Source organism: Mastomys coucha, unplaced genomic scaffold (assembly GCF_008632895.1).
Source record: "Mastomys coucha isolate ucsf_1 unplaced genomic scaffold, UCSF_Mcou_1 pScaffold18, whole genome shotgun sequence".
Taxonomy (NCBI): domain Eukaryota; kingdom Metazoa; phylum Chordata; class Mammalia; order Rodentia; family Muridae; genus Mastomys; species Mastomys coucha.
The window spans coordinates 25916767-25941481 of record NW_022196900.1 but is presented as its reverse complement, the minus strand read 5'-3'; the positions used below and the strand labels follow the sequence as shown (position 1 = coordinate 25941481).

At 40.4% G+C, this 24715-nt stretch overlaps 1 protein-coding gene across 1 annotated transcript in view; it reads right to left on the bottom strand.

Moving 5' to 3' along the window:
- Positions 1-24715, bottom strand: part of Pappa (pappalysin 1) — a 228720-nt gene that overhangs the window by 190253 nt on the left and 13752 nt on the right. The window contains exon 2 of the mRNA XM_031377655.1: positions 5110-6172. Coding sequence (XP_031233515.1) covers positions 5110-6172 — 1063 coding nt within the window. The remainder of the gene's footprint in view (positions 1-5109; positions 6173-24715) is intronic.

Sequence of the window (24715 nt, the reverse complement as noted above, 5' to 3'; positions counted from 1 at the left end):
GGAGAGAGAGAGGGAGATAGAGAGAGGGAGATAGAGAAAAGGAGAGGGAGGGAGAGGATGATGAGGAGTAGAAATGGAATGGAATAAGGGAAAGTGATACTGGGTAACAAAGATCTCTGTGAGGAAAGAAGAGAAACCTTTTCTGGTTTACTTTTTGAATAGAAACCATCAACAGATGATCTTTTTATTTTCTTGTAGTTCTTTTCCAGTGACTTGCTTCCTCACTGATTCTCTCTGTCTCTACCTTCAGCATGGTCTGGCTTTCTCTCTCCCCTGGACATTCCTGTCTGCTCATCGAGATGACAAGAGCTGTTCTGTACCTCAGGGAAGTGACCTCTATGGGTTACATGGGTAAGTCAGGAGAGAAAGATAACATTGATTCCTCTAGTTTGCTTCTGGTCAGGAGACTTCTTTCTTTTTATAAAAGCCACAGCCAAAATTGAAAAGCCTTTTCAGTCCAGCCACAATTTGTAGTTACTACATCTGCCCACTCATTTTTCCTTTACAAAAGAAAAGTAAAAAAAAAAAAATGTGTCTTCATGTTTGATGACCATGAAGTGAAGAGCTAAAGTTCCTAGATCTTTTTAATACTGTATATGGTCTTGTAAGTAGTTGTCGTTGCTTCAAAATCATCCCTCCTTCAACTCCCCTTAACCATTCTGTGTGAATGTACCATCTGTTTCACTCTAGGAACCTGACTGTGACCTCTCCAGGGGATATTCCTGGATGCTCAAGGAAATCACCATTCTTCCAGGTAACTGCTTTTTTCCCCCTATATACAATAATTATCTGTATTTTAAATCCCAATATCAGATGGGATATAGAATAATCTTTCTTGTTATAGGATAAGCATGGTGGTTTAAAGCTAGCTTCCATGGTACCATAAAAGTGTTATAGCAACTGATAAAGGACAAAGCCTTCAACCATCTTACCTAGTTGTGAACTCTGTGAGTTACCATTTTGGTAAGATACAATCATAGGAATATAACAGTTATGTGGATATTATGTGAGCAACTAACTAACCAATCCTATAGTACAAAATGCCAGACTGATACTGTAAACCTGGCTAAGAACTCATGTGTGCGGAGCTCATAGGCCATAAGGATGAACATTGCTATGTTGCTAAAGGACATAATATCAAACTGTTCTCCAAATCTGTAACTCTCCACTCTTTGGTTTGTTTAGATCTAGAGCTTTATTAGAGGAGTTGCTTTGAGCATAGGGAGGGATTTAACAAAGAAACTCATAATTGGACAAAGTACAAATAATTGTCTATAGAGTGCTCAGTGGCAAATGAAAGATGTATGCCACATCCCTGCCCCGAAGGTTCAGGTATCATCATAGAAGAGGAGAGGAAGATCTTAACACCCAAAGGTCATGAAAGGCTAGAGTGAAACTGTCTTCTAAACATCATAGGACCGCACATGCACTTGGGAACTACTGGCAGCTGTGGTTTCCTGCTTGTGCATGGGGTAGGGATGGAGGTCATGAGCCCTTACTCCTAGCTGAGGAGCCACTAACAAGAGATTAAACTAGGGGATGGAGGAGTAAGTTTTCTTTAAGGGTACCGCCCTTGTTAGGTCAACCACACTCCAGTGAAGGACACCACATCCATGAGTACATGGCCAGCCCAGACTGCATTCTGCATCCTTTGATTAGAGACAGAGACAGATAGACAGACACAGAGAGAGAGAGAGTGAGAGAGAGAGAGAGAGAGAGAGAGAGAGAGAGAGAGAGAGAGAGAGAGAGCCAGATGAGTTTTGCTTTGCTTTGTTTTGTGTTCTTTTAACCTAGCACTTCATTAAAAGTCACCTAAGCAATAGCAGCCTGGTTTTCATGGCTCCTGCCTCTGTTCTAGTAGCCTCCCTGCTTTCGTGCCTTTATCATTCTCTCTTGTTTTTTTTTTCTCTTCCCCTCCTCCTTCCTTCCTCTCACTTGTTCAAAGTCAAAAAGTGAGTATTTCTCTCAGCCCTTCTACAGGTTTCTTTCTGCACACAGGAGAGCTGATTCAGCCAGAACCAATAACCCCAGCTTAGTCATGATGACACAGGGCCTGGTGGGGCTCACTCTGGGCATACAGTTTTCCCAGGCACCAAACAAACAGACCCTGGCTTGAGTGGTCACACTGCTGGCACATGGCCGTGCATAGACATTTGGAGCATGCAGTCTCGTGATGAGAAAACAGGAGGCCTTTGGAATCTGCCAGTGTTGCCAGCTGATTTTGAGTTATCTGGAACCTGGGGCCCCATGGTCTCTGTACGCTAGCATGGGACTCTGAAAAGGCCAGTTGCCTTTGGTTCTGACTCTCAAAGCTATCAGACTTCTCCCACAGCTTTGTAAGAGCTAACCTGGCAGCTAACCAATGCGTTAATGTTACTGAATTTGTCCTTAGATTTAAATATAGTCCCATTCAATGGCTTTAGAATTAGTAAGCCTAGGTCTGAGTTCAAGTCTTCCACACTTTAGCAGGATAACTTTGGAGATGTACCCCACTGCTTTTCAGAATCTGGAATTTCTTTAAATAAAACAAGGTTGAGTACCTGTCTCTCAGCCATTAGCAGATACTGAATTTGTCACATGAATCAGAGATCGTTAGTTGGATCAGTGTACGCATGACTTTCAGATATTCTCATTCTTCTCTCTACTGACTCTGCCTTAGAACTCATGTAACTCATGTAAGCTGAGCTTAGGAGAACCCTCTGCACTGATCACAGAAAACCTAGATTTTTCCATTTGCTCAATGATTTTACTGAATCATGCACCTTAAACTGTAAATTCCCACAATTTTCCACCACTCAAATGAACATACTAGGTCCCATCTTATGTCCTTTGTCAGATTCTTCTGTGACTCAAATGTGAGCAGAAACGACCTAACCATACACTACACCTTCCTTCGTATGCTGTATGAGTCTGTAACAAGCGAGTGCTCAGGAGCCCTCCCCTCCGTGCAGCAGCAGGCTGAGCTCCCATGCTCTCTGAGTTGCTGCCAGGCAGGACATTCTCCTGCCAGAATCCTCACTTCTCTGAGCATAGGTATTTGCCTGTGCAAGGGAGGTCCTTGCTCTTTTGAGAGAGAAAGAGAAGTATCAGCAGAAAACCTGCATACGTCGGCAAATGTGCTGAAGCGATCAGCAAGTCCAGGGTTCTGTGTATTGGACAGAGCGGAAAAGTTCCCCCATGAACCTGAGAAAAACAGGAAAGAGGGTGTTGACACTTTCCCTAACTTCAAACCGAAGGTCCCACGGGAAATGCAGCTTACCCTGTTATATGTTGGGACTGCTGGTTTTAGGCAGCAGCCAGGTATCTTTCATTCCTGCATCTCAGGAATAGTACAAGGGAAATTCACTGTTCCTTCAATGTCTTTCTTTCTTCCTCAATCCAATCTTTGAACGATGTTGAAATTATACCTATTCATTGTATGTGCATGTGTGTGTACAAGCAGAAAACAGAGGATAATGTCTAGTATTTTATGTCGTCATCCTCCACCACCTTGTTTTTGACAAAGGATTTTTCACTGAACTTGAAGCTCACCATTTTACTTAGGTGACTGGCTAAAAAGATTCCAGAATTTGACTGCTCTGCCCTCTGAGGCAAATACTGTGGGCATAAGTGACTGTGCATGCTATCTACATAGGTGCTAGGACTTGAACTCAGCTCATCCTGCTTTCACTTATCCTCTAAGTCATCTCTCTAATACCTTCTACTATTTTTGTTGTTAAACGTAAACACTGTTGTATACGTTTAAGGTTCAAACCATTTCTTGATGGGATGGAAACATAGGGATAAGGTTACAATGGTGAAAATAACAAACATTTCTATCACCTCACACAGTTACCATTTTGTAATGACAGGAAAACTTTTTAAAGCATGAATACGAAGTATAGTGCATATTATTATCCATGTTACATTTCTGAAGATCCTCTGTTGTTCTTCCCATTATGACTGCTTCTGAAGACCGTGGTGAATTTTCACCTGTTCCAAAGAACTCTCCATGACACATTCAAGTCATAAAGTGAGTGTTTTGCACAGTCCTCCCTGACTACCCCCTCCTTTCCTTCGAGAAACATATTTACTGAGATTTACTAAGGTTCAGGTCACTGATGTAGAATAATGGCGTTTTGTAACGCCTTCTCTCTGACTTCTGCAACTTAAAAAGTCATCACTTTCTCACTTCCATCTTACAGATCCAGGGAGAGCCTTTAGGAGATCTAAGAGTGAGAAATTGGTAGAGCTAGGATCTGAATGACACAAGATCTACCAGCTGAGCATCCACAGAACTGGACCTCACAGTGGAACATTTCCATGTCATTTGTCCAGCACAAAAGCCACAAACCCCATTAGCAAATTTGGTAATAAAATAACTGACTTTTACCTCTTACAGTTTTATTTACATGTGCATGTGTGTGTGTGTGTGTGTGTGTGTGTGTGTGTGTGTGTGTGTGCATTGCTAAAGATTGAACCTAGAGTCTTGTACTAGCTAGGCAAATGCTCTACCACTGAGCTATAAACCTAGCCTTCTATTATTTGGAGATAAAGTCTCACGAATTTTCCCAGGCTGGCCCTGAACTCATTCTGTAACCCAGGAAGTCCTTGAAATTAAAATCTTCTTGTATTTCTCTCCTAAATACCTGAGATTACAGGCTTGAATCATCAGTGCTTCTGGACACAAATATATAAACATGAAATAATAAGTAAAAATATAAAAATAAAAATAGTTCTATTTACTTTTAACTGAGTTAACTTTAAGTAAGTACCCTGTGGCCAGAAGCTACTGAACTGGTTGGGACAAAAGGAACCAACACTACCACAGACAGCACAACAGCTATTTGCATGCACTGCATTGTCCCCAGTTTAACCCCTGAGCTTTCTGAGAGAACAGGATTTTCAGGCCTTCTTCATGGTCAATAGCAAGCACTCAGTAAGTAGTCTCATAAAGGACTCTGTACGTATGTATTCTTGATAACCTTAAAGATAAACTCGCATTGTTGACAAGATAGCTGCACAGACTGGAAAAATGCCACAACCACCTCGAGAACTTACGTATCTTATCTACAAAATTGGAACATCACAGTGAGCTCTCAGCTGGACACTTGTCCAGGAAAGTCTTACCTGTGTGGAGAGTCAGGATCAAAGCATGTCTTAGTGACATCAGTGATGTCTGGGTCACAGCACTCTCCGCCATCAAAATTAAACCTTTCGTAGTTGCAGTCCATGTCACACACACCATTCTGCTGCTTCTTCATGAACGCAGGGTAGCGCAACTGGCGGCAGTCTCCACCATCATGACCAGTCAGTGTATGGTTACATTCAGGATCGCATTTTTCATCCCCAATCTTGCTGATGTCACAGTTGGCTAGGATGAGGCGGTGGCGCAAAGAGGAACTGTTCACATCCAGTACCTCCAGCTCCCAGGAGATGTTGTAGTGCTGGAAAGCCTCTGCCAGCTGTTGGTGCTGAAAGTCAATCTGCTGCCAGCTCACTGTCGGGTTTTCATGGTGATCATCATAGATGTTGACCACACGATAGCGCACCACCTTAGGCTGCCGGAAACTTGGGAGCTGATTATAACTGGAGATGACTTCTGTGTTGTCACACAGTGTCTGCCCACAAAGAGGGGGCTCCAAATTAGTGTCCAACAGAAATCCGTGGGCATTGCTGAATTCCACCTGGGGGCTGTTGCCATCCCTCATGGGGGACCAAGTGCGCTTCACATTGTCCCAGTTCTCCTGGAGGAGGAGCTGAGGTAGAGGGGTGTGTAGGCCATGGGTTTCCATGTCGGATACAATTTCTCGCTGGGTTCTGGCTACTTTCCATAGACTGAAGTGTTCAATGTGGCCCCGGAAGTTGTGATTCAGAGCACTACCCCCCAACATGAGCACTTTACACTTCTGGGTCAGTGGGCTGAATATGCCACCTACTTGCTCAGCCGAGGTTGCCACCTGGGCACCATTCATATAGAGCTTCATCAGCCGCCCATCATAGGTAGCAGCTAGGTGTACCCACTGACCTGGGAGGTAGCTGCGATGGGCATCAATGGTGGTCACTTTCCTGGCCCGGTCTGTCTTCAAGGAGAAAAAGTAGCGTGGATCTCTGTTGCCTTGATCACTGATGGTATGAATGCCAATGACCCATCCTCGGTCACGTGAGGTATAAGAACATTTGTCATACAGCCCTATGTGGCCCCAAAAGAGAAAGATGAATAAATAAAGCATGGAAGTAGATGCAGGTAAGTTATTGTCTCTGATAAAATTCACATCTGGATACTCTAGAACAGTTTTCAAAAAGCTCTCTGAAACCCTGGCTACTACTAATGCAGCTTCTGGGACCACCCCTAGGGCTAGGTAAGAGCTAGAGGAACTAATAGGGAAACAAGTTAGATTTATCACCGTATGGCAAATGAATAGATGAAGTTTAGCTCTTTTTCCTTCATTTCTTTCTTTCTTTCTCTTTTCTTTCTTTCTTTCTCTCTCTCTCTCTTTCTTTCTTTCTTTTTTTTCTTTCTTTCTTTTTCTTTTTTTGATTATGAAGCATGCAAGAAACTTCTGTGAGAAGAATGGGTATTTTAACTATAGAAAATTAAAAAACAAAACAAAACAAAAAACCCCAATGATAATAAAGCCTGCCAATTATTTTTACAAAAGTGTTGGGTAGAAAAGTATTATTTCTATTTATGAGGTTAAGTAAATGTTAGGGAAAGTGTAAGGAGTGGAAGATGCTCATTTAGAAAGACTGTCTCTTGGACCATTACCATAACTACAAGCAGACAACTGCCATTAGCAGTCCAGTGAATGACCTGTAACATGAATTTGTGGAAAAGGTTGCTCTAGAAGAATAAAAGGCAAGGGCTTGAAAGCCAGTGTTTCTCTTTTTAACATGAGCCTTGTCTATCCCTGGCATGTGTTCTGGAAGAAAGGTAGACACTTAACAGCTGAACTGGAAAATTTTCAGAAGATCACTGCCTCCAAATTCCTTGACTTTATCAGTAGTGAGGACACTGAGACACCGAGAACAGAGGTCATTCTTAAGGTTTTACAGAATCATGTACAAATCTCCCAAGAACCAAGTGCTGTTTATCTAACATTCCTATCTTTATAGTCTCTCTCTCTCTCTCTCTCTCTCTCTCTCTCTCTCTCTCTCTCTCTCTCTCTCTCTCTCTCTCTCTCTCTCCCTGTGTGTGTATGTGTGTATGTATGTATGTATGCATGTATGTATGTATTTATTCACACATTTATAGATACTTTAGTAAAGTGTAAACTCTACTAGTACTGCATAACAGACAAGGCATCATGATAAGGTCATTATATGTATTAGCTTATTGAACACTGATAACAACTGTGGCAGTATTAAGACTCTCATTTAAGGAGAGTAATGATGAACAAGAAAACTAAAGAAAGTGAAAAAAATGGATATGAGGTTAGATGGTTGGTATATGACCTTGCAATTAACTGTCCTGAGTGCAAGTTGTAAAACACCCCCTTTACTAACACTATCAAGGCTTTGGGTTTCATCATCTACCAAAGAAAATTCAAGATAGTTATCACAAGATTTAGTTGGTCTTTAAAGACATTTAAAGGTAGATGTACTTATCTAGAGATCATGTAGAAACTCCAATGAGCAGCTCAACAGATTCCCCATACAACTGACTATCTTTGTACTCATCAATTCCCCTGTGTCCCAGTATTTCTGGAACATACCCACTGTGCTTTGGCATATGCAGAGCTCCTGGATGATAAAGAGTATTTTCTAATTACATGTGTATTTTAAGATTCAGATGCCGTATAAAGCCAGGAGAGAGGAAAAAGAAAAGGAGACAAGAATGAATAAAAGATGCTCGTTTTGGAAGGACAGTCCCTACTCTCAGTGAGTATCATTGTGGTCACTGTAACTCTGAGTATGCATCTGTCATTAACACTCATCAAATGAACTGGGAGAATGTACAGCAAAATCAATAGAGGAGGCCCACACAGTCTTCTCTCCTTTGTGGGCACTCAGACCTTAGCATCTGTACAAATGTCTATGTTAGCATCTGACACTGCCAGCATTTGGCAAAGGATACAAGCCCACCCACTTCTTTCTTCCCACTCACAACATTTTCCAGCAATAGACAGAGTCTCCTAACACAATCATTCCACTTCCACCATCTGGGTGACATTGGCAGTGGAATAGTTGCCCCTGGGTCTTTGAACAATGTGTTGAATCACATAGTCAACCCATGTCTGACTTCCTTTCTCCCAGGCTTCCCAATGACTAACACACAAATCATATCTTTCAAAGGACAATCCCTGATAGCTCTGTGAATATGGATCATTCTCACTACTGATTTGATTTTGCTTTCAGAAAACAGCATCAAATCGCTCACTGTGGAATTGCCTGTCTCCATTCTGTTGTCTCTTCTCTACTAGACTAGATGGTTGTTGAGGGTAATGACCACATTGGGTCATGTCTATAAACTGTCTTTTCCCTTGTTATAGTGGGCACCCAATATGTGTCCCATGAATAAGGATGGCCACATGTAATTCAAAACATGAAACTAAGAAAGAGGTTTTAAAGGCAAACATAATTGAAGGCAGTAATTTATGTCTCAGTTGCTAAAAAACAAGGAAAACCAGAGGACAGATGTGTTTCTACTGTTAAGGAAGGGGGGGATTTGAGGCCCAGGATAACCTGTTTTGACTCATGATGACAGCAATTACAGGCCATATGTCTGGGACAAAATCACCTCATCTCTGTGGACCTTGATTCTTCCATCTGTATCTCTCTTTAAATATGTTGTCCTACTTAAGAGATGTAATGGATATACTATCCTTGACACACAGGCTATCCAAACAAGAGCTGACTTTCAAGATGTTGAAGGGACTGGGAGTAAATTAGAAATGAATGAGTAAGAAAAACAAAATACAAAGGGTCCACCTTTGTAAAGGAAGTACCTTGAAATCATCTTGCCTGATAGGTTAAGTTACAGGGTGAAGACTCAAACAAGAAAAAAAGAAAACAAAATCAAAAACAAAAACAAAAACAAAAACCAAAAACACTTAGAAATCCTATATTTACACCAACTTAGATAATATTAACAAACTACATATTACAAGTTACTTCTGCACTGATTCTTTCCAAGGGCAAAGAGCTGTCTTCACATTTGGAATTAATTTCTCTAGAGCTCTTGTCTTAGTATCCACTTAGAATGTCAATGGGATCAGAGTCTGCTAAAGCTATCCCATTTGTGTCCTCCATACCTCTTAGCTAAGTGTACCCCCCTTTTCATTTAATTTATCTACCATCATCATCATCATCATCATCATCATCATCCTATAAAAAGATAATGAAGAGTTTTCTAATAGGAAACATGATATCTTTCCTCCTTTCTTCCCTTCTTATTTTACCAGGGGCTTGAAATCAAATGATTCTCTCCTAAATTTTAAGAGCCCACTTGTTCACTGCTAAAATGGTCCCTTGTGTATAGATAGTGCTCATATGTATGTGTTAGTTTGAACTGGATGCCTTGTGTCATGCTCAATCTTAAATTCTCATGCTTAGACTCAAAAATGGCATTCTCTGGAGTACCCAAGAGTACTCATATAACTCTGTACTGTCCTTTCTTACACTTGTTCAGCAAGATAGAGACATAGTTCTAAGAAAAAAATGGTGAATGTCTGTCTTAAGCTAGCCATCTGTGAGGGACTAGAGGATAGACTTAATGGACATATCCCATGTATGACAAGGCAGAAGGCCAAACACAATTCTGCAGATAATCTGCATATAATTAGCATATACCTGCTAAATAATATAATTCTACAGGACCAGGTAATGAAAGTGACTTCAAGGGTCCTTTTTCAGGTGAGTGAAGCAACTGTAAACATTATCCAGAGGGAGAGAAGATTAGTCACCTTAGCAGTAGAGGACCCCATCCTTGGGCTTTCTGTTAAGGAACTTGCTGCCAGACTACCAGTCTGTTGCCATTCTAGTATGCCCTAGTCTACATGCAGCTATGTTTTATATGCAAATGCCTTCATAGGTTCCCAGATGTTTGACAGGCCTTTGTTTCTATGTTATTTTATATAGCACATGGGAGTACATACATGCTATGGTACCCATGAGGTGGTCAGAGGAGAATTTGTGGAGTTGGGTCTTTCTTTTCATTTTTATGCACTTTCAAGAATCAAATTCAGGGGGTCAGCCTTGAGCAGCAAGTGCCTTTACCTGTTCGCTTTGTTGTTCTTTTACATTGTCACCATTCCATCTAAGCTCACATCTGGCAGGGAACCCTGAAGGCAGGAGACCTGCACAGAGTCCTCTATAGCCTTGAGTTGGTAGAATGCTCTGGGTTATGGGGCACGTTTTATGAATCACATTAAAGATTCTACTTTAGGGGGTATACATCTCTATTTCTCTTTTCTCCACATAAACATGCTACTCTTACTTTGAAATGACTGAATATCAAGTGCTGTACATTATCTCCTTAACCTTGCCCATAAAGCTGCCAGTACCCACACTGTCATTTTTCTGCACTCCTCTGAGGCTCAAAAACAGGAGGTCCAAGGCACAGTGCTGAATTTGGACTTACAGGATCCTCAGGCTTGCAATAATGTTACTACTTCATGTGCCAAGCACCAAGCATTTTATTGTAGATTGTCTTAAGGCCTGGCCTCCTCTAAGAATACTTCTACCAGCTCTGCATTGCCAACACAAGCAAGCTGAGCTGAAGTGTAATCCAGAAGGCTGAGTCTTGTGATTTGCTTTTGCCTAGACCTAAAAGTAGAATCAGAAAGCAGTTCTTTAATACTAACAATCTGTTGCACTTATCCAATTCTGCTGGGACCTAACATCTGCACAGGCATCTGTTGACTGAGAGTTTGGTATGATTTCTTGAGCTTGTCCTCCATTTTTAAGACTCCCATTGCCAGACTCTCTATAGATTCAAGGTTGTCCTAGCTTCCAGTGTCTACATCTTTCTTCAGGTTTCTATGATAATTTGATAGCCACTCATCTATTTATTTGTTATAAACTGAGTGCTTGAGACCTCATTAAGATGTACATGCTGAAGTCACGTCACCTAGAATCACAGACTGTGACTCTACTTGGTGACAGTCTTTAAAGAGGTAATCATATAGCAGCAATGTCACCATAAGATCAAATCCTATGACTAGTGTCTGGATGAGGGGAGACATTTGAGGCACATATGTGTTCAGAGAAAAGAACACATGGAGACACACAAAGGATAGCCAATTAAAAACGTGAGAGAGAAAATAAACCTGGGCTGACTTGAATTTTGGACTCACAGTCTCCAGGATTGTAAGAAAAGAGATGCATGTTATTTCAGTCACACAGACACTGAGCCTCAACCAGGTAAGCCCCAGCAGACTGTTGTGTTATCATTTAGCATGCTTTTCAAACACTCCCACTGGGATTTCTCTAAACTCTTGTCCATCTCTCACTGTCCTGTGCCCAGTCCACAAATCCTTCTATTCTTCTGACATAATGCCTCAACTTCCTCCATTTCTATTTTGAGCAGAGCACAGTCAATTAGGAGGAGCCAAAGATGGGTGATATAGTCCACACACAGAGAAAAATCTTCCCTCCTGAAAGGCAAGCTTTGTGTTTGTGTGTGAATTTACTTCCCTGAAGCATCTTGAATGTACTGAGTTCATGGGTAGCTGCTCTCATGTCAGGCTACTTCCTATGATGTTCACTCCAGCCTTGTACAATAGCTGCCATCTATTACAAGTGACAAAAGTTGAGCTTTAAAGAAGTGATATTCCCTTGCCAAAGTCAGTAGAACTAAGCAGTAGTAAGTGGTACAACTTCAATGCCCATTTTCAATCTTCCATAGCTGGGGTAGGGGGCAGAACTGAACTCTGTCTCTTTTTCTCTGTACGGTTCCTTGGATGTTCAACATAGTATGATGTTTGGTCTTATAGGTGCCACTGCCTTGAGCAGAGAATTAGCCAACCATGCAACTGCATACTCAGCTATGTTTTTTTCTCCTTTGGAGAGTATAGGGGGACAGAAGACAGGAAGGAGGATAGGAAGACAGAAAAGTCTACACAGTACATTTCTCCCTGCAATAAATAAGTAGCAGTTGCAAATAAATAATGATAATAGCAGTTTTTGAAAACCTCTATGTAACAATGTCCATGTTAAACACACATACCTTGGGCTTACATAACCCTGTAAAATTTTTATTATAATGCCTTTGGTAAATATGAAAATTTAATATGAAGATCATAAGTGATGTCCCAAGAATCTCTGCTATGGTCTTGGAAAAACACAATTCTGACTCCTCTCTGCCTGACTTTGAAGACAAAATGGATTCCAGGATGCATTCCTGCATGGGAATCACTCTAGGCCATCAGAGGCTCTTGTGCCTCCTCTGATACTGCTCTGCTGTGCACCGCTAGATAAATATGTTCTGAGCTTCTTCATTCTCTCTCCTGATGGGAAGATCACAATAGATAGACCTAAAGGTCCATCCAATTTCCTAGATTCTGAATTCTAGGGTTGTAATTCTTCATATACTCTAACATAGCGATCCACTGTAGGAAATGTAAGGTCATGGGTAGAAGAGGCAAGTTTGGGGCCTTGACTTTACAATACCCATGATCTATGGGAATCTGACAGGAGAATACAAACAGAGGGATGAAAAGAGAAATTTAGGTCAACGATACAGTTTCTTTCAGGATGTAAAAAAAAAAAAAAAAAACTTAAAAGCTAAAGGTCAACACTGGTGCCTTTTGTTTTGTTATGCATTGCTTTCCATGATTTAATCACCAGTATCAAAACCACAGAAAAATGCTTGAGAGAGCACTCCTATGGAAAGCTTTTATCTGTCCAATGGAGAGTAATTAAAACAGACAGATTTAGGTTAAGTATACCCATGGTCTCTGCACTAGGTTTATTCAGGGGAGGCCCCCAAAATGACCCGAAGGATTCTAAACCACTGGTCATTAAAAGAAAGCTAAGATGATCCCAAAGGGTGTTTTGGTCTCCTGGTATCAGAGGGGCAAAAATATCCAATGTCACCTCATCACACAGTCAACACTTGCTCAAGTGAGGTTCCCTGTAAGTGAGTCATGTATGTGTTCTGCTCTTGCCCAGATTCTTCATCTGTGCGAGGAAACAGTTTTGACTGTCTCCAGACTACGTGGTACAGCTTATCAGTTTCACTAAGTGAATTTGTAAATTTCAGGTTTAGCGAGAAACTTGACTTAATACATAAAATAGAATACATAAAATAAAAGGACGACTCATAATTTGGCATTTGCAGGAACCCTGCACTTGCACATGATTGTACATACCTACACAAAACATATGCACGTATCTCACATACATTCACACACACACATGTGTACATGCACATGCACACCTATATACAGTGTGTTGGCTTGAATAAGAATGACCTCCATAGGTTCACAGATTTGAATGTTTGGCCATTAGGCAGTGGTGGTACTTGACAGAGATCAGGAGGTGTGGCCTTTTTGGAAAAGTGTGTCACTGGTGGTGGGAGGCATTGATGTTTCAAATGCTCTAGACAGGACCATTGTCTCTTTGCCTGCTGTCTGTGGAAGAACATCAAGTCTGTCTTCATGCTACCATCCTTCCTTCGATGATGATAAAAGACTAAATCTTTGAAAATTGTAAGCAATTAAATCATCTCCTTTAATTAATTAATTAATTAATCTGCATCCTAAACTCTACTTCCTTCCTGGTCTCTTGCAGAGTCCCTTCCCCCATCCATTCTTCCCTTTGACTCTGAGAAGGTGGAGTACTCCCCTGCTATCCCCTTACCCTGGAGCTTCAAGTTTCTGCAGGATTAGGCACACCTCTCCCACTGAGGCAGGACAAAGCAGGCCTCTGCTACATGTGTGTCAGGGCCTCTGTACAGCCTGTGGATGCTCTTTGGTTGGTGGCTCAGTCTCAGAGCTCCCAGAGGTCCACATTAAGAGTTGCTGTGTTCATGGGGTCTCTTCCCAGCAATAGAACATCTAATAAGCTGTGCATGCCACAGAAAGAGAGAGAAAGAGAGACAGAGACAGAGTCAGAGAAGAAAAAGGAGGAAAAGAAGGAAGTTGGGGAAGAAATAGAAGGAGAAGAAGGTAAACAAGGAAGAAGTTGTTGTTGTTGTTGTTGTTGTTCAGGGTTTAACAGACCAACAAATCTGACTTCAAATGCTGTCTCTACCATTTATCAGTGAAGGAACTCAGTAATTCTGGAGGAAACCTCCTCTGGGGTTAGTACTCATCTATAGAGTGGGGTTTAACCCTTCTTCCTCTGACAGTTGTAGATGAAACTAAAGAGATAACGAACTTGTCAGGACCTGGCACACAGCCATTGGCAACATACTAAGTGTTAAAACATCTGTAGTGTGTAATCAGACTGGTGTGCTTGAGCCCCAGCTCTGCTTCTTGTTAGCAGGGGAGCCTCAGGCAATACCTCCTGCCACCCCCTCAACCCCTTCTCTTTGGAGTTTCCTCATAAATAAAGTGGTATAACAAGTACTTCCCACCCAGAATAGGAAGGACCGAGAGATGGAAAATTCACACTTGCATAGCATTCAATAAATGTAGCTATATGTGTTATTGATATTCAGAGTGAATGTTCTTTTGTATCCACTCTGAATTGGGCTATGTTTTCCTTCTGTGCTCTTCAGCTGTGTTTCATTCTCTCATTATTGTCAGCCACAGATATATAAGTCATTGTTCTCTTTGTCATACCCTATGAATGATCATGAGTGGAGGTAGAAGGAAGAAAAGGGTAAAGAGAAGGTAGAAAAGCTTAGGGCGAGGGTGGATTTCAATTTTATTCATCCTCCAAGGATACACAGATACCAGATTTTGGTAATGGTTCTGCAATGACATGAGAAGTCTATGTTTGTTCATATTGATGACTTGAGAAACTCCTCTCTACACTCATTCATTAAGCCCTAGGGACAGAGTCATTATTAAGGAAACGGTTAAACACAGATGGTTCCTGTAATCCCCTTTTCAAGGTTGCTCTATCCTCACTCTTCACTATGATATCAAGTAGAGTCAAGAGGGAAATTTCCTTACTAGATTCTGTTATCAATCCCTTTACCACTCCATCCCATGCTGAATTACCTGTATGGCATCTTAACAAGAGAACCTTCATATTTCTACAATCATATAGCTTCATAGTACCTAGGAAGACCTATTCACTGTTTCAGAAATGTACTAGAGGCAGACTAACTTACATCCTTTTCTTGCAATGTGACCAATGTTCTGATTTCTAGGAACATTTAAAAACTATTGAATGGCCTGTACTTCTAATTGTCGTCGAGATATCTGAGTTTGTTGACTAGTATTGTCTGTGAGATTTAGATTTGGCCAAATTAACAGCTCTAAGCTTTATCTGATATATGAATTTGTTCATTAACAGTTCATTCAACTCATATTCTTGTAATATCCACTGTATCAGGCCTTGGCTAGAGAGATATTTGAAGCATGGGACACGGCAAGGCTCAGTATGCGCTCTCTAGCTAGGGACTGATGATTCCTCCTGGCCCATATATGCATGCAAAATAGACACAAGTGGAGAATAGGAAAATACAATTAGGAAAACCTATTATTATCATGTGTCTTATTCAAGATATCACCAGAATTTTCTAATTCCAGTCATAGCTATATGTGCCTAGAAATAAACATGCCCACTAATTATGATGTGCAATGAACATGACCAAAAGCTTGCTATCTGTCATCTTCTTGGACCATTACTACTGCTTCATTTGGGTAAGTTCTATTTTCCCTCCACCAATGAGAAAATTGAGTTTTAAGATAGTTGCAGTGATGGCCAAGTTTGTTTAATCTGTGATAACTTGGACTTAACTCATATACTACAGGTTCTATGAAAAACATAAGAATTCACTTACAATCAGTTGCATATTTATTCTTTTGGGTAATTGTTAAATTTCTCCCACTCTGATTTCATGTTCTGTTATAATAGAACTATTAGTTATAACATAGAAGAATATGAATATTGAAATCTACAGAGCATCTCATTTATTTAATGTGCTTTTTTCAGTACTCTCTAAAGGAGACAAAAACGGAGATTATTTGCACTATACAAAAGTGAAAAGTGGGGATCCAAGACGAGTATAGATCATCTGATGTGTTTTGTGGAGGACAGAACCAGAATCTGAGTCTTAAATCCTAACTCAGCACACAGATGCCTTCTGTCTGTACCTCAAGATACTTTCCTTGGTGGCTAGAGACATTCTCACTAAGAACAGCACTATTTTCCCTCACACAGTTAACTGGTAGCCTCATTTATGCACTAAATTCATGGAAATATAAGGAATAGTTTAAATTTGAAGAGCATAGTACATGCACTCTCATCCAAACTTGAATAATATCATCTACTGAATTATACAAGAAGCTGTTTCAAAAACAAAGAGGATTTCTGTTTTGGTGATGCTATGTTGGTTCAGGTAAGATCATTGCTGCAAATTAACAGAGGGCAAGGGAAGCTCCAAGGTACGTACATACTCTTGGTGACCTTAGCCACAGCACAAGGACTAGTAAGTAGAAAGAACTGACTGATGCTCATATGTACACATGTATGGCAGGGGAAATCAATGAGAATGTTTGAGTGACAGCACAGTGAATTGTCTAGAGATTAAGAGCTCTACTCAGAAGCAAACACAGATCTGTGAATCTCTGATGACTCCAATGCAGCTCTGGTTAGAGAGCTGTAACAAGACACTCTTCATAGAACACTTAGAGTGTCTGGTGTCAAATATGTGCTCAAGAAATGAGCATCATCCTCTGTGTATGTGAGGGCAAGAAAGAACAAATGCACGTGGGGGAGACCACAAAAAATGATGAGAACTGGAGAAAAGAGAAAACAGATGCAGTTAAAATGCTCAGGAGCAAGTTTCACATGTTCATCTAAACATAACCACACAGACATATCAATGACATCAAACCAACAATATTACATTCTGTATGTAACATGCATCAAGACAATGATTCTTATATGAGTTGTTGGGGAAGGAAAGCACCATTAAATAGTGATTTTTTTTCTGCTTCTTTACTCTGATCATAATTTAGCTTTTCTTGGTTATTCCAAGTCCCACCCTGCTGTGTGTGTGTGTGTGTGTGTGTGTGTGTGTGTGTGTGTGTGTGTATGTATGAGAGAGAGAGAGAGAAAGAGAGAGAGAGAGAGAGAGAGAGAGAGAAAGAGAGAGAGCACGTGCTTATGTGTGTACCATTTTAAACAATATATCCTATACTACTTAGCAAAAAGTAGTGCTTAATAGGTATTCCACACATTCTCATTGAGAAACTGTGTCTATATGTAGTTATATGGACACAGAGTTTTATCTGCAGGCTTGAAAGTCCACAAGAGACACACTACTACTATGGCTTTTACAATATTGGGCTGAGTTGTAATTTTAGATCTCTGTTCTGCCACCATGCACATGGAGATCTAAGAAAATCATAACAATTGTTTAAAGTTTTCCTTCTTAGTTCATAAAATGATTTTGTTGCCCAATATAAAGAGTTAGTGACAATGAGCATAAGGAAGCTTGCAGTTGATTCTCAGAAAGTTATCCCTGCTACCACTAGAACTCTCTTAACTAACCTATGTTCTGGAAGTTTACTTCAATCATGATATAATCTGTAATTATCACTAGATCCAGCAATACATGCAAGCCTTTCTCTGATCCTTCCATGTTAAGACCATCTTCAGTTTCCATAAAAGCATTAGCTCATCTTATTTCTAGCATGTAGGCAGACTCTTGTTTAGTCCCTCCACCTGACCCACACTGCTTCCTCTGGCTAGAAACATTACTCTTTTCCTTTGCCTAATGCCCTTCTAGTCTAGTAGACTAAATAGTATTTTTTCTTCCACTAGACTTTCATTTGTCAGGAGTCTGTACTACCAGTATATGCACATGGATGAGGACCTGTTACTTCTGTCTTTTGTGACAGATATAGCCAGTCTTAGATCTTGGACATCTTTCTGCAGATTTTAAAAAGTATTTGTCCTGTTATTTTATTACATGAAATATTATAGTGTGGAGGCTCTCACTCCTGAGTCTTCACTGCTGTGTGTTATTTGGTTCTTTGTTTACTTCTCCATAGCAATGATCAGTGTTAGTCCTATGATTGATTTCAGATATCCACTATAAAGTTGTCTCTGAAACTGAACAATAAGTTCATGAGGGCACACAGTGCATGTCTATCACCAGTCTGCATCTAGAGCCATCCATATGGTGCCTAGGGCATAAGTACCCAATAAACCTTTGTTGAATAGATGAGTGAATGTAAGATGAATGTGCCTAAGGCTTATGGAGAAACCAGAGTTGAGATTTCCCAGTCCTGGATGGAGATCCTTGAAGTGAAGACATCTGGAAGCATCCTTATACTAGTGCAGGAGCCTCTTATGTCCTGGCCTTCAGTTTTTTCATCGATGGAACGAGCAGTTGCCACCATGGTCATTACATTAGACTATAGAAAACAGAAGAACTAATAGGAAATACAACCTAGCTGATAACGCTCACTGGAACGCATTATGTCAACTCTAATGAACAGACGGTGGTGAAATAATTTTCATGACTTTCCTTGGAAATACAAGGCAAAGCTTTATGGTTTGGAGATTCATTATAATAATAATAATAATAACAATAATAATAATAATAATGAGATAATAATAATAATAATAATGTGCTATGTATCTTTTGCAATCCTTTCTCATCCATACTTGAATAATATTTTGTGGGTTTTTGTTTGGATTGTGCCTTTTGGTTTCCGAAGTCTCTCCCTCTTAAATAAGGAGGTAAAAGGGATGGGCAAGCAAAGTGACATGTTTCATTACTGACATAGGTCCATAGCTTGTTCTATATAAATAAACGTACTCAGTGTAGGCTGAGCTCTGGAAACAAAAAGCTCTGAGTAAGCTTGACATCACCTTTTCTTGGCCTACAGTGATGGGTCAGACTTTCAGGGAGAGATGGCAAGAAGAGATGGAGAAGGGATCCATCCAGGTCGACCAGAACTCCCTTCCACAGGGCAGTGTCACCCAGAGTTCTTTCCTGGGCAAGAAAGGCCATGGAGAGACATGTTTGCCAAAGTTTTCTGTGCCAGCATGGGCTGAGCACTTTGCATGGATTGTTACAGGGATGCACAGAAATCCAAACAGGGCTGCATTGTTATTGTTTTTGTTTTATAGGTGGGAAAATAATGGGCTCAAGCCTCAATAAGTGATAGAGGTGGGCTCCAAGGCCACCATCTGAGTCCAGAGTCGAGGCTCTTAACTTTGAAATGGCACTATCCTGTCAGAGTTAACCCCTTGATGACACAAAAATAAAGGAGGACTAGGTTCACACAAGGAGGCTCAAAAAAGTTTCTCTGGATGAATCTCAAAGTGCTAAATCTTGATGAGACACAAGATTTTTGTGGAAACAAGGTGGGATGAAAGCCTTCAAGGATAGGGTAGGATAAGCACAGATGAGACCTGCTACCTACAGGTCAGCCTGAAGATGAAAAAGACATCTACACTTGATAGAATTGAGAAAGGACTGGAGAGTGGAAGGAGATGAACTGGCAAGGGCTGCTTGGGGCTAAACTGCAAAGGGCTGAGGTTGGTATGAAGTGAGATCCAACTTTCTTCCACAGATATGAAAGTATCTCTGGGAGTTTTAAAGGACAGAAATTGGGAACCATTAGTTATGTGTAATGTGGCACCTCTTTTTCACTGTGACAGGGCAGAGAGAGCCAGGATTAGTATCTCAGGACTCTGTGGCAGTGGCAATCTGGTACAGTGCAAGCTGGTTAATGATGAGACTAGAGTGTAATTAAAACTTTGGAGAGGACTGATGACACTTTTAACTGGATGTTAGTTTTCTGTTGTTTTGACATCTATTATAAAATCATTAGTTTTTGACTCAACTCAAAACAAGTCCATGATGGCTTTTTAAAACACATGACATTGAGATACCTATCAAGGATTCAGAATTTGTGTTATACTCATCTTTCCTCATGATCTCTAGTTGCAGGGTCTGAATTTCAGTTAACTCTGTCTCTGCATTCCTGTCTATTAGACTGAGGGAAGGTGAAGAGTGGATCTAAGCCCCATTCTGGCCCAGCTGATGCATCTAAAAGAGGTATATGTCCTTTGACTTAAGACCCATGGTGAGTAATTTGTTACCTGACATATGGTAAAGCCAATAGAAATCTGTTACATATGTGAAACACATTAGGTGTTTAAACTCAAGATTCCTAAGGAATCTTTGGGTGTGGGTTAAATAAAAAATTTGGAATTGGGTATACTTTTTATGTTTTTTTAAGCATAAAAATAAACAGATTAGTCACTCAGATATGTTAGTATTTCCTGTCTGTCTTAAATGAGACCAAGAGTGTAATAGGCTATAGAACATAGAAGACTGATTGGAGGCAAGCCAAGAATACTATAAGGCTAAGAAAAAGGCTAATGTGCAAAGGCAAAGAAATGGGAATATGTGTTCTAAGAATATCAGGCAATTAATGATGAATGTAAAGTCTGACATTCTCAAGATGTAAAGATTTCTCCCTCTGTAGGGTTTTTTGGGAATGGACACTTCCATTTTTGGTCATGACAACTGTTGAGTGGATTGGACCTGCTTTGCTCCAAGCAGGTAGGGGTTAGAGATGCTGGTTAGCATGCTATAGTCCACGGGAAAGCACTCGCAGAGAATTGCATACCCCAAAAGTGCCATGGGGCTGAGGCTGAGTATTCTCAACTTGTTTCACTATAAGCAGCTGGTAGGACTCCGAGTCTGGACAGCAAGCGGAATGTCATTCTGAGCCATTCAGGTCTGGTATTAGGATATTTGTGGTGGAGCACGGTTACAATACTGACCCAGAGAATGGATTCTACCACTGACTGGGATGTATGTTTTACAGGAATCATTTAAAATTTTTCATCCCCTTACTTAGCAACCTGGGATACTGTTGTTAATTCAGAGGTTCCTTGGGAGGAGGAAAACCCAGGCAACATTCTTAGAACAGAGTCTGTCTTAGAGTACATTTTCCATATATCAGCTACTTCCATTACTATGAGTAAGAGGAAACTACAGCAGACTTGAGTCAGAGTGAATGGATAAAGCACTCCCTTGGTTGCTCAGGACCTTGGTGATACTTGTTCTCCATAGAACTATTGTACATCCCCAGCTAATGACTCTTCTGCCAGATTCTGTTTCATGTAGGTTGCCACATGAAACATGCAAGCTGCATATATTTAGGTTTGTCTTTACCATTACAACAGATCCCTGACTAAGCTATATCTCCTACCTCTTCAAATGCCCCTGATCAGCATTTGACCACCCATTTACTCTAGGGATCTCATGGTTTTACTGCATAGTGGAAGGAGTCAGAGGAGATGAGACATACAGACAGGTGGAAAGATGGGAGTCTTCCAAAGAGAGCTGCTGTGGGTGACACAGTGCTCAAGCATCACAAGGACAGAATCAGGGGCACTTTTTTGGCAGCTTGTTTGAGCTGCTGATCCTTTCCTCTTGGAAGCCTTTGTTTGTAAACAGATAGCTCTGTTGACAAAAGGCTTTGTACTGGAGAGGGTGCAGAGTGGGGGTAGGAGTTGGAGAAAAAGGCAGCTTGTGGCTGAAAGCCTAAAAACCATGTGTTTGCTGTTGAGAATACAAAGACCTCACTGTATTAAATGAGAATGCTTGTTTTACAAGGTGAATGGGAATATGATAGGTGCATGTTGAAAATGCTTCAGAAACAGCAACAACTTCACATCATGAGGGTTTCTTGCTACTTCCTATGTCCAGCGATGCTCAGAGATCACAGACGCTCAGAGTCCCTGAGGGAATGTACACAAGGAAGGTCCCAGGAACCAAGGGACTGACAGCTGTCTTTCTTGTCTCCACCTAAGAAGGTAGTTAGTTCCCTGTGAGCTCGATTCTATTTCTCATTCTATATGGCTTTCCACAACCTGTTGACCCAAAGCTCAAAAAAAAATTGACCAAAAATATTAGTGTTGCTATACCAACAAGCAAACAAAAACCAAACTGCCTGGCAGTGCAGTTTCTGACTCCAATAGCTACAGGGAATACCGATGATTACATACCTTTGCAGGTAGCACACTTTAATTTCTTTTAAAGTAGTTTTTGACTTCTGATGTGTGTGGCTTTCAAAGTGTACAGTATGGTAGTGCAGGTTCAGTGGAATGTTTGGGAAAATTAAAAAATTAGGAATTCACAGTATCTTAACAATTCGAACATTCTCCTAACTTGTGCCCTTGTCCTTAGCCCAAGTCTGATAAATAGAAGCTTATACAGATCCACGAATGAAAGGGTGGAGGAATGGATGAAAGAATGGAAGTGAGGAAGAAGAAGGGATGGGGGACTAGTAAGAACTCAAGAACTGATAGAAGGTTAGGATGGATTGGACTAAATCAATATATAAAAACCAAAGTGAGTAATACCAGCAGGAACATTTCAGGCAACAATAGAATTGACTTTGCCTATTTAAAAACTCAGAGAAACTGAGAGAACAGAGTTTGAATAAACAAAGTTGTAGATTATATTTCTAAGGAATACACTAATTCCTCCTTAGAGGAATAAAAGCCTAAATTCTATTTACTCCAGCAAAAGTACAGATGATGAAAAGTGCAATTCTTCAGTCTGACTTGACAACTAGGCATCAACAGTCTCCTTTTCACAGATCCTTCCCACTCCTCAGACTCTCGCGATGGGAACAGCCTTCAGGGGATGACCTGGGATGCTCCCTGTTTTTTAGTATTTAAGTAACTGCTTTGGGCTGATGAAAACTCTGGACTCAAAAAAAAATAGTATGCACAACCACAAACTTTGACAAAAAAATCTTAAGATTCATACATATCTTCAAATTCTTCTGAAGCCAAGTGCAAAAAACCATTGTTCCCTGTTGATGTAAAGTATGAAAGGAAATTAGGTATTTTAGCTGGGAATGGCTTCAAAAATAAGTGATAATTATATTAATCAAAATACTAAATAATAAAAAATTCAGCAATAAATTCAACCATGATAATGTTGAGATTGAGACTCCCACCCATCATGTAATCCAGCCCCCTGATTGGAAAATGTTTAATGGACCTAATAAGCCATTGACAGGCTTTCTCTGTTCAGTCCTTCACCTTCACACATCTAGATTAATATCCACATCTCCTGGTTTGAGCTATTTTGATCTCTCTATATACACATCTCCCAGTGGTTTTCATAAGCTCTGCCTCTGTCCTCAGCTCTTCCTGACCATGATATGTTCACTAGCATTTTATTTCAGCCTTTGACCCCTATCACTCAGTCTTTCTCCTCCTTTATGCAAGCCTCATTTTGATCCTACCAGCCAGTGTTTTTCTGTAGTAGTCATTTTCCAAAGCTTGATGTTTGCATTTTCTAATCATGATTCTCCCAATGAACTTACAATTGGTTGGTTACAACTGTTTCCTAGGTTATTGCCTTTCGATTCTCCTGAGAACATAAAGTCCACAAGGACAGGGACCTGTTCTGTATTATCCATGGCTATATCTTACAGTGTGGGACATATGCTATGCATTTGTTGATCTGGAGAGACACACAGAGATTTTTTGAGACAACTCTGAGTTGTCACTGCATCACTTTTGAATCTAGAACTGATCATTTTTCCCACTGTATTCCAGGCTTTCCAGGCATGAAAGGGCAGGTATAGTCTTACCTAATGGTAGGACTTGACTCTCTGAAATTTTTTAAGTCTATATTTGAGCAAGTTGGGTCCAAATCTTTTTTTTTTTTTTTAAGACACTAAGATAGAGGAAAATGGACAGGGGAACTAGGACCTATGCCTTCTCTGTATTTAAGATGCAATGGTAGTTGTGATGGTTTCTTTCTCTTTTCAGAATAGTAAGTTCTCCATTTGTGTGCTGAGGAGCCTAGATTACTTATTCTGTAAATTTGCATTATGTATCTACCTGGGTATTTGTTTAAAAATAATTGTTAGACCATGTACTATCCCAGGCTTTGGGAATTGTTCCTGAGATTGGCAGTCATGATGAGTGTCAAAAAAAAAGGAAGCCATGTATGTATAGGAGAGAGGTGTGGAAGAAGCAGGAGCACATGCCACAAATTAGAACTAGATAGGTTGCAAAGACTTAGAGGGAAGCATGGAGAAAGAACAGAAAGCTACAGAGCTAGCACATTAGCTATTTGGAGAAAATGAAGATAGAGCAACAGAAATGGGTAATAGCAACAGGTAATTGGTCCACTCAGAGGCCAGGGTCACTTATAACAGCCAATGCTTTTTATAGTGCATTTGCTCTCACTATCTGACTTTTCCTAAAGCCTGATAAATCAACTATTAAAGCTCCTAGCCTTCTAGTACCTTCTTTCAGCCACCTTATTCTTCTTTATTTGGATCCATCTCAAATCCAGCCATTCATTTATAAAAGCTTATTTATCATGCACCAATGTATCCAATTCAAGTCTAAATTATAAATATATAGATATGAAAACAGAAATACTGTCTACTATTAAAGAGCTCAGAGTCAAACAGGATAGGCAGGTACCTGGGTAACTGCAATACAGTATGATAAATACTATGTAGGGAGAATATAATGGGTTATTTGAGCTTAACATAGATGGTGATCAATTGAATTGCACAATAATTATTTCTCCCATTATATTCCAAAAGGCAACTCTGGGTCAATGTCCACAACTAAATCACAAATCGAGCCATATAGGCTGTTC